This window comes from Chionomys nivalis, chromosome 4, assembly GCF_950005125.1.
Source record: "Chionomys nivalis chromosome 4, mChiNiv1.1, whole genome shotgun sequence".
In the NCBI taxonomy this organism is placed as follows: Eukaryota; Metazoa; Chordata; class Mammalia; order Rodentia; family Cricetidae; genus Chionomys; species Chionomys nivalis.
This window is the reverse complement of record NC_080089.1, coordinates 65930009-65940722: the sequence shown is the minus strand read 5'-3', so window position 1 is coordinate 65940722 and position 10714 is coordinate 65930009. Positions and strand designations below refer to the sequence as shown.

At 43.6% G+C, this 10714-nt stretch overlaps 1 protein-coding gene across 5 annotated transcripts in view; it reads left to right on the top strand.

The window, feature by feature from the left end:
• The first annotated feature begins 659 nt into the window (after positions 1 to 659).
• Positions 660 to 10714, top strand: part of Usp3 (ubiquitin specific peptidase 3) — a 76536-nt gene continuing 66481 nt past the window's right edge. For 2 of the 5 annotated variants that reach the window (XM_057766711.1, XM_057766710.1), the window contains exon 1: positions 660 to 1205. In XM_057766711.1, coding sequence (XP_057622694.1) covers positions 869 to 1205 — 337 coding nt within the window. In that variant the 5' untranslated portion in view covers positions 660 to 868. Of the gene's footprint in view, positions 1206 to 1885; positions 1938 to 10714 lie in introns of those variants that run through there. The other 3 variants (XM_057766712.1, XM_057766714.1, XM_057766713.1) reach the window with 3 other exon arrangements.

Sequence of the window (10714 nt, the reverse complement as noted above, 5' to 3'; positions counted from 1 at the left end):
TACAGCAAACCAGATTGTTCCTTCTCTCAACTTCGAGAGGGACAGGTATGAGAAGTCTCACAATGGACACGAAATAACAGTGAGTCATAATAGCAGTGCTACACCCAGGTACACCGGCAGTCCTGCGGGCCCAGCCAGGCAGTAGCCAGATGACGCGCTCAGGCTACAGTTAAGAACCCAGAATGGTTCTGAACCGCAACCTGTTACACAAATAGTCAGAACTGTTCTGGGCTCCCTGTAGCCGGCTGGGCCACCGAGGGCCACTCCACAAGCACCCTCATCTGTTTCTTCCTGTGTAAAATGGGGCTTCAATGCTTGTCGGTTGGAGGGTTGTTCATTTTCTGTACGTTGCAGTATGGCTACATCTTCTCTTTCTAAGCCTGCCAGATTCACTGCAGTAGACGCAGCGGTTTTCCCAGGCGGAGAACCCACACTTGCGGGGTCCCAAGAAGCTGCCGCCAGCAGCTCGGTGCAGTTGGGAAAGTCACTTTACAGCCGGGTGGAACACTCCTCCCGCGAACGGTGAGAGCCAAGGCCCCGCCCACCGGCTAACACGGAGGCGGGGCGGGCCCGGGCTTGGGGGCGTGACCAGTCTGGTGGGCGGGGCCACTCGGAGAAGGCGGAAGCTTGCTGTAGCCGGGCGGCGGCAGAACCAGGAGTCCGGATTTCCACATTCTCCGGAGCGGGGCGCCGGGAGACGGCGGGTGGCAAAACCCGGCGCCCGGAAGCCCTTGCTTTCTTTGACGCAAAGGCTCGGGACGAAGCAGCCACCGTCTGCCCAGCGCCGGGCTAGGAGCGACCCCAGACGGAGCCTCCGAAGTCCCTCCGCCCCACAGCTTCGGCCGTCCCCGCCGCCGTCCTCGTGGCCATGGAGTGTCCGCACCTCAGCTCCAGCGTCTGCATCGCCCCGGACTCAGCCAAGTTCCCCAACGGCTCCCCGTCGTCCTGGTGCTGCAGCGGTGAGTGCGGCCCCGGAGCTGGCCGGCCGCGCACCCGAGGTCCCGGCTCTGGTCCGGGCCTTGCCGTCGAAGGGCCGCGGGCAGGTGGCGCGCGGCCTCGGGGGAGGCTGCGGGGAGCGGGCCGGGCGCGCGGGGTTGAGGGGGACGCGACGCGGCGGGCGCGGCGGCGGCTCCTTTGTTTCGCGCGGCCCGACGGCCGGGCCGGCAGAGGAAAGGCCCGCGGGGGCCCGAGGCGAGCGCGCAGCGGTAGGGATGACGCGGCGGCCCGCACCCCAAGCCTCCGCGAACATAAGGGCTAGTCCTGCGTGTGGTGGGTCCGGGCTCGCGGTCCCCCGTGGGCCGGACAGGAAAAGCGCCGCTCTGTGGGCGCAGCTTTGTCTGGACTGCCGGGCGCGCGGGCCCCTTCGGGCTGCGTCTCCCCCGCCCTCCCCCCGTTCCCACAGGCTCCTGCCCCCACCTCCCCCGCACTTCGTGAGTCGACCGCGCTGGGGGCGGCTGATCTCTGAATCTTGCCTCAGCTTGGGAGGGTGAAGTTTGAGACAGGCTGAGGGCTCCGAAAGCTCGGGGGAGAAGGCAGCCACTAGCTGCTGGGGAAAGGGCAGTTCGAGTTTTTTGCCTTTCGAAGATTGTTCCGAGACGGACTTTCGTGTTGGTCAGGAGTGCGTTGGGAACAAGCACACGGTTGTGTGTGCTGTAAAACACTTAGGTTTATGCTACGATTTTGGGTTGCTTAAGTGTTAACTCCTTCTGGCTCCTCGGAAGCCCCGGTGCCCTCTCATTGTCTGCCGGGACTTAAGGTCGGACCGGCCACCCCGCTTTGATTACTTCCTGGTAGGGCCCTGGTGCAGTCGCTGGTCTTTGTTTATGAGCTTTTAAGATCGTCCCTGGCAGCGTGAGCCGTAGTTTAAAATGTGGATAGTGAACATCAGGAATCAAGTTTGTTTTCAATGCCCGAAGACGGTGGTACGGTTCAGCAGAGTGAGTGGTTTCTTCTGGGTTTCCTGGAGCTCGGGAGTGAGAGACTGCTTTAATACTTTTGACAGATTACTTCTTCGATTGTGATTGTTTTTGAAGCAAAACATACGGGGTAGCACAAAGAAAGCTGTCTTCTAGGATTTGGAATAGAAGTAACTGTAGTTTTCCGGAGCTCCAAGACTTGGTGACTTGTAAAAGTCAGGTGTCTTTTTCCTGCATGAAGACTTTAAAAATTAACCAGTTGATTGGTTTCACCGGGCGTAGTAACAGTTCCTTTGGTTTGCAAGGCTGGGTCTCTATTATGGCCTGGGGCGACCTAGAATTCGTAATTTTTCTGCCTCAGTCCTTGGAGTGCTGGGATTATAGCATGTGCTACCATGTGGGCCAATATTGCAGTTCTTTGTGGGAATGCAGGAACTTTTGTAAATGGATTCTTTTCTGTAAATGCGTTTTTAACAGAATGTTATGTTTTGTTATGTTGGAACATAACAAAAGTGTATCACACGTGGACTGGTGGTGTGTTAGCTAATTAGTTATAGCTGAGTTTTACTCGAGAGATTTCACACACATACACACACATGCACACACACACACACAACCACTAAGAAAAGCATACACCTCACAAGGAATGGGGCACTTCCTCTTGTTCATCTGTGGTCAGCTACAGGGATTCAGAGGTGGCTGTGTCAGAACAACCTGATTCTCTCTTTTTCCTCCTATGTAAGATCACATCAAACTTAGAAATGGCTTCATTGTGCACATGGGTCTAAAAAAAGACAAGAATTATGCAAGTGGCAGATATCCTGTCGTGAGTCAGTCTTGCCTCTGTCAGTCAGGGAGTCCATTTGACTGGGGAGAAGAGATGCAGCAAAGCAGGCCTCTCCCGAGGAATTCAGTGCACTGAAATGAAGCACAGCTGGGAGGTTCGTGCTGACAACAGGAAAGAATTAGTAATGGAAGGGTGATCTCTGTCCCTGGCAGAGGGTGGCATCTTTACTGGGCACGACAAATGGTTGCCTCTGACCCTGCTTTGGAAGGGTGGGTCTAATCACTTGCATTTGTAGGACCAATAAAGCTAGTTTCACAACTCTGTGGGTGTTTTCTTCTGTCCAACCCCATTTCATGTGGGCCTCCCATTTTAACCTTTTGGCATCCCTTCATTGGTACAGCCAAGTGTTAAAGGAGTAAGCTTGATCTTGTTCTTGCTTGCCTGTAGTTTCAGTAATTAAATGATTGGTAAATCTGTGATTCCCTTAACTAACTCATTTTCTTTTTTTTTTGGTTTTTCGAGACAGGGTTTCTCTGTGGTTTTGGAGCCTGTCCTGGAACTAGCTCTTGTAGACCAGGCTGGTCTCGAACTCACAGAGATCCGCCTGCCTCTGCCTCCCGAGTGCTGGGATTAAAGGCGTGCGCCACCACCGCCCGGCACTAACTCATTTTCTTGAAGTGTTATGTGTCCTGAGTTTTTTCTTCAAACTCTCCAGAATTGCTTTCGGTAGGCGATTAGAAAGGTAGCTCTGACTGGTATTGAGTCTGATTAGACTCTTACTGAGGAGGGAGAAAATTCCTGTTTTGACACCTGGACAATAAAAGTAATGCCCGAGCCTTATTTTCATTGGGAGCTTGTAGTTATACCCCAGTGATACAGCCAAGCTGATTGCAAAAGATCAACAGCCTGGACTCTAGTGGGCAGTATCTCCTTGGACCAGCACTTCTGTTTCCTTGAGTGTCAGTTTCATTATGTCCTCTGGAAAAAGGGCAGTGCTTTGCCATTACTTCTCAAGTCTTTGTTAGGATGAGCAAGGTTTTGTGTGTGTGTGTGTGTGTGTGTGATAGAGAGAGACAGAGAGAGAAGCTTGAGGAACTGATGCTGTATAATTTATGACATCACAGACTTGAGCAGTTTTATAAATAGGACTCTGAAAATTAAACGTCTAAAGCCACTAAATGGAACCATACAGATTGGCTTTATAATGAATTGTGTTACAAGGAGATAAGAACTCAGCAAGATTAGGGGTTAAGGAATAGTGATACTAAAGAACTAACCTGAGCTTCTTAGCCACAGAAGGCACTGTGGTATGTAACTGTATGCTCCAGTACTTCATAGAACTTTTGTTTGCAAGATCCCTTTATAGTCTCAACATTTTTCAGAACCCAGATTATTTTGTGGCTTTTATCTATTAATAATCACCATATTAGAAATTGACTTAGAACTGTAAATATTTACTGATTTAATTAGAAGTAACAATAACAGACCTAATACTTAACAGAAATGAAAGTTTATGCAAAACTTTCTCAGAACAAAAATTGAATGGGAAGAGTAGTTTCTTAAGCATTTATGTTTTTGCAATTTTATCTTACTGGAAGACAGCTGAACTCTCACATCTGCTTCTGTATGGAGTCTCTTGAGCTATCACACCTCATGTATTATAGAGAAAACTTCACTTTGTGCTCTTGAGAGATCGAAAGGAAACATTCAAAGTAATATAGCAACATCTCTTCCTTTTTTTCTGTCGCCCATCCATCTATCTATCTGTCTATCTTAATATCCACGAAAATACCTTTGACCTTCTGGATCCCTTGAAAAGGGACCACTGAGATCTTAAGGTTCAAGAGCCTACTTTGAGATCTCGTAAGTAAAATGGTTAGGGACACCTGTTCTTATCAAACTTGGCGTTACAAAATTAGATAAATTCATGAAGCTGGCAATAGGGATCTATTTGTAGAGATTGAAATTTCAAGTACGTGGGGTCTGGTGGTCCCTTGCACTCAAAAGAGGTTATTTTAACCTAGTTGGAAAGTCAGGAAATTCTCTGGTGTTAGAAGATAAATCCATTTAGTGGTTAAAGATAAATGTTGAAAATAGCAAATCTCCTAATAAGGTAAAACCTGATTTATGCCTAATTGTGGCTAAGGGCATTCTGGTTTTAAATTACTAAAGTTTAAATCAAAACTGGGCCAGTCTCTCAAGCCTTGTGTTATGTGCCCATACCAGATGTTATTTTCAGAAGCTAGAGGCTTGGGCATTTCTTCTTCTTCTTTTTTTTTTTTTTTTAAGTAGAAAGTTTAACCAGTGACAAAAGACAGGGCTGAAACGTGAAGTACTTGCTAGGTGGTGGTGGCAGTGCTCACCTTTAATCCTAGCAGGGAGGGAGAGGCGGGCTAGTTCTGAGTCCAGCATGGTCTACAGAGCTAGTTCCAGGAAAGCCAGGACTACACAGAGAAACCTTGTCTCAAAAAACAAAACAAAAAAAATCCCCAAAACCCAAAACCAACAAACAAACCCAAAACAAAAACACAAAGTGCTTTAAAAAATACCCTAAACACAACTGTTTTAAACTAAGGAAAGCCAAGTACCTGAACTTTAGGTTTTCAAAGTACTGTTTGCTTTGGAGCTGTTTTTCTAAAAGTTATGTGGGAATTCTAAATTTCCAGCGCAGTATCACTTTGTATCACTCTAGTCGAGAAAAAGGAGCAATTGACTTGGACTGCAGTTTTGTTTGCAAAGGTTATTGAAAATAAACCTTTATTTTATTTTTTTAAAGGCCCTTTTAGTAGGATGAGGTGCTGACTAGTTCTTTGTTCAGGGTAATAAATTTGTAATGGCTTGATCAGTTTGTGATAAAGGTAAGAAGCCACCTTGGTGGAGTAATGGGTTATTTTGTATCCTCTTTCTCTCAGCCTACTTTTAAATATGACTAGTTTGTCCCTTGGACTGAATTTTCTAAATAGGTTGTTATTTAGTTCATGAGGTTGAATGGATTACTTTTAAGTAGCATCTTGTGGTGTGTTTACTAGATGTCTTCAGTGATATACTCAGAAAATGCTTGCTTGATGAGGTTTTTCATGTAGATATGAAATGATCTCTAACTTCATGTTGAGAATAAATGTAGATGAAGTACATTTACTTCCCAGAATGCTTTTTGTAGCCTTCCCTTCCTAATATGTTAGCCAGTAAACTGAGCTAGACTGTAACAAATTGGCCATTTAAGACCTTGTTAACATAAGAATTTGTAGTCTTCTGACAGTGTGGGCATATAGACCGGCAGATGGAAATGTTAGTTTTTGTTTTGTTTTGGTTTTTCGAGGGGTTTCTCTGTATATCTTTGTCTGTCCTGGAACTGACTCTGTAGACCAGGCTGGCCTTGAACTCACAAAGATCCACCTGCGTCTGCCTCCCAAGTTCTGGGATTAAAGGTGTGCACCACCACGTCCAGGGAATTTGAATTGTCTTTCAGTCCTGTTTGTAAGGCCTAAGTCTAATTGTCTTAGTTATCACGTTGATAATGTTCTTCCCTGCTGCAGCCCCAGAACCTAAAGCAGGCCCAGCCTGTTCCCACAACCTCTAAATGATTGGTAGTGGATGTGAAAGCCCTGGAACCCACCACGCGCTCCGTGTGTTTGACAAGGCTGAAGCTGAAAGGTTCTGTTGTGATCAAACGTTATTTTCTAAGCAATATACTGAATATATTAAGAACATTCTGCATAGCCTAAGCAGAGGTAAAGGATGGGCTAGGCGAGGAATTAGAACTTTTTGTTTTCCTGGAATTCATTTACCCTCAAGATAATTATAACCATTCTTTACATTGATACCATTAGTAGTAAGATTTTACAACATTCTACTTTTTCCTCATTGAAATTTAGCGTGTGTGTGTGTGTGTGTGTGTGTGTGTGTGTGTGTTTGAAGCACTGGAGATTAGAAAATAAGTTTCAAGAGTTGTTTCTCTCTTTAGTGATCTAAGGTCATAAGGCTTGATGGCATGTGCCTTTTACCTGCTGAACCATATTGCAGGCTTCCTCATTGGGATTTATGCAGTTTATTTCTGTGCGCGAATATGAAAAATTTGTTTGTGCTCTTTCAAGCTAGATTTAGAGATGCTAACAACTTTATAGTATTTGTAGAACAGTTAGCAAAAAATGAATAGTTAGTGGCTGAGTAATTTAAATTCTTATTTTAAAATTTGAGTCCTTTTCTCTCAGGTAATCATTTATATTTGGATTTTCCCTTAACATTTTTTCTTTCCTTTTGAGCACTTCTTCAACATACATCTGTGTTGAAAAAAAACAGTCTTTAGTTAAGCTGTACTTTCAAACCTCTGTAAATGTGTTTGTTCAGCCCGGGCTTGAGAAGGGATTTGGTCGGCAGCTTTGCAGTGGAGAATATGTGTTGTACAGTCTGTCAGTGTTTGCCTTATTCACATCCTTTTCAGACAGGAGCGCAAATGCTCTAGGTGTTTTCATAGCGCTTTCCTGGACAGATGGCTGAGGAGGAAGTACTTTGATAGATTCTCAGTGGGGGCTGGTACTGGGAGGGTGTGCTTGTGCTGAATCTTACCTTGATTGACAGTTGAGAATGCTGAGAATAGTATCAACTACAGTTAACAGCTTGTTCATCTTACCTGGATTTGTCTTGTGCCAAGACCTCTCAAGATGCTCTGAGATTTTATATAACAGTCTGTTGTGGGTAAGAATAGATACCATTGGGACTAGAACACTGTTCATTGCAGTCTTATCTTGAAATCTGTGGCAATCGTTGAATGAACTTCTTACTTAGAAACTTATAAATATAAACCATGTTTTTAACTACTATGAGTCTGTAGATGTTATTATCTATAGTAATTCCAGGTCTTTTCTCACCTATTAGCTTTTCTGAGTAGGAGGAGAACTGAGAACAACATAAAGTAACTTCAAAGCAGCTTGCTGGTATTTAGTCCTGACTAATTTAATTAACTACCCATCCTTGTAGTTTTCCTTGATTTGTAGATTGTGAAACGAAGACAAAGGTTAGGAGTTGCCTCAGGTGCTCGGGGCTATTAAAGGTAGCGCAAAACACTTTTAACTTGTCTGTGTGAGAATGAGGTCTTCACTTTGTCATTTAGAAACTTTTTTTTTTTTTTTTTTTTTTTTTTTTGGTTTTTCAAGACAGGGTTTCTCTGTAGCTTTGGAGCCTGTCCTGGAACTCACAGAGATCCGCCTGTCTCTGTCTCCTGAGTGCTGGGATTAAAGGCGTGCTCCACCATCGCCCGGCGTCATTTAGAAACTTAATGCTTAGTAACGTAAGGGACTTAAAGGGCTCTGGAGACATGCTTGAAATGAGTTCCTTAGAGTTTTGATATGAGTATGTTTTAAATTCCACTTTTGTTTTTTTTTTTTTTTCGAGACAGGGTTTCCCTGTGTAGCTTTGGTGCTTGTCCTGGAATTCGCTCTGTCGACAGGCTGGCTTTGAAGTCACAGAAATCCACCTGCCTCCGGAGTGCTGGACTTAAAGGCGTGCTCCATCACTGCCTTGCTTAAATTCTTCATCTTAAAAGTCACTCATTTTAAAATTTGATATTTCACTTCCGTGATCCAATTTATTGATTAAAGTGCTGGCAAATGGTCATAAAAAATTGGCTGTATACAGGAAGAAAACGGCTTTGAAAATCAGCTTCACTCTGTTCAGCTCTCTTTTTTTGTGGGCTGAAATGCACCACACAGACATAAAAGCTCCCTCAATGTAGGTGCAGGAAAAAATGCAGTAAGCTTCTGGGTGTTTAAAAATGTATTTCAGTTCAGTTCCCTTCCTCCTGTTGGTTTCATTTTATTTCTCATACAGGAGATTTTGGGTGGTGGGGGGTTATGCCCTGTAGAACAGGGAGAGATTTCTGAAGCTGTGGGATTTTGCCTTTGCTTCTGGTAGTTCAGAGGTTATCAGAAATCTGATTTTAGGCAACATGTTGATTACTTTTAGTTAGAGTCTAAAATTTTCAGGTGTATTTCCTATAAAAGTTAATTACAGTCTTTAAATTACAGGTCTTAAGACAGATTTTCCCCTTTGGGAGATATACCGAGAAGTCTGTGTGTGTGTGTGTGTGTGTGTGTGTACACATAGAGATGCATAAAACCAGGTGAGCTCAGGAGGGCAGTTTCAGATTTTGAAAACTACTATTGAAACTGAACGTGGACATTCCAAAATTGAATTTGTACTTGTCCTAAGTGGCTGCATCAGCTGGATTCTGTACAATAAATTGTAGCTAACTGAATTTTACAAGGTTCTTTGAGAAGGGAATTGGGTGTTTGTTTTTTAAGATAAAGCAGTTTGTATCATTTAAAAAGATAATATAGCCAACTGGATTTTATCTGCTTTAGGATGGAGTTTTCCATTCTTGAGTAGATACTGTATCTTGTTTTTTTCTTTGTTCCAGCTGGGTTGAAGATAGCCTTCCTTGTAGAAATCTGCTTCCCTGTTTATCTTTGACCTGCCCTCAAGACTTACTTTTGAGAATGTTCTTTTACTGTCTTCTCCTCAAGAAGAGACTGCTATATTCTTGTAAATGTACTAGAACTAATTGTAAGATCGTATACTGTTTAGCATTCTTGCTGATACCTGAAGTTTCCTTTTTGACTTATTTATTGATTTTTGAGATAGTATTTCAATCTGGCCCTGATCTGTGACAGTACTCCTGCCTCAGTCTCCCAAATAGCTAGAATTACAGGTATGAGCCATCATACCCGGCTGGAGTGTTAATATTTTGATAATGTTAATACTTTGATAGGTATTGAAGAGCAAAGTAAATTTTCAAGGAAACAAATTTTCCTGATGAAATGTTTCCCAGTGTTTGTAGACATGTTACTAAGATGTTTCAATATACTAAGTCTATATAGGGAGCAGGAGAGATGGCTCTGTGGTTGAGAGTACTGGCTGCTCTTCCAGAGGACCTGGGTTTTATATCTGCACCCACCTGGCATCTTACAACTCTCTGTAACCCAACTCTCTGTAACTCTTTCCAGGGAATGTGACCCCCTCTTTTGACCTCCCAGGCACCAGGCATGTACATGGTGCACAGGCAAAATACCTAAACACATGAAATGAACAGAGACTTAAAAAAAATCTATATTACATGGGGGCCATAGATCAACCTTATTATTGATAAAAGAATTTTAAATTTCATTTTCACATCATAAAATTTCAATTTATTTAAATTTGATGTAATTCAAATTAAGTCTTTATGTGGGTTATTCTGGCTGCTAACATACATCAGTGGTCTTTTGTTTTTTGTTTTTGTTTTTTGGTATTTCGAGGCAAGGTGTAGGTTTGGAGCCTGTCCTGGCATTCGCTCTGTAGACCAGGTTGGTCTATAACTCACAGAGATCCACCTGCCTCTGCCTCCCCAGTGCTGGGATTAAAGGTGTGCACCACCACGCCTGGCTAATCATCAGCAATTTTTTTAAAAAAGGAAATTATAATACAACTAACAGATCAAGCCTCACCTGATCTGTGTAAAGTAGCTACCCACGTTCGACATTTGTTATGAGAAGTTAGTCCTAAGGGCTTACATTCATTGTTTTCATTTATTGATTTTTCAGGAATTTTGTTTGGTTGTTTTAGACTTTCATTTAAAGTAGTTTTTTTAGGTCTTAAAAGTAATAAGTATATATTTTGGAAGATGGTCAGATTTGAAATTATATCAATCATTATATTAAGAAAAAAATTCAAGCAGGGCAGTGGCGGCACACTAATCCCACCTGTTGGGAGGCAGAGGCAGGCAGATCTCTGAATTCAAGGCCAGCCTGGTCTACAGAGTGAGTTCCAGGACAGTCTCCAAAGCTACACAGAGAAACCCTGTTTTCAAAAACTGGAAAAAAAATAAATCCAACTTCTGGCTGGACTGTGGTTAATCACAGAACTTGGGAGGCAGAGGCAGGTGGATTTCTGTGACTTGGAGGCCAGCCTGATTTACAGAGTGAGTTCCAGGACAGGCTCCAAAGAGAAACTCTAAAGCTACACAGAGAAACTCTTG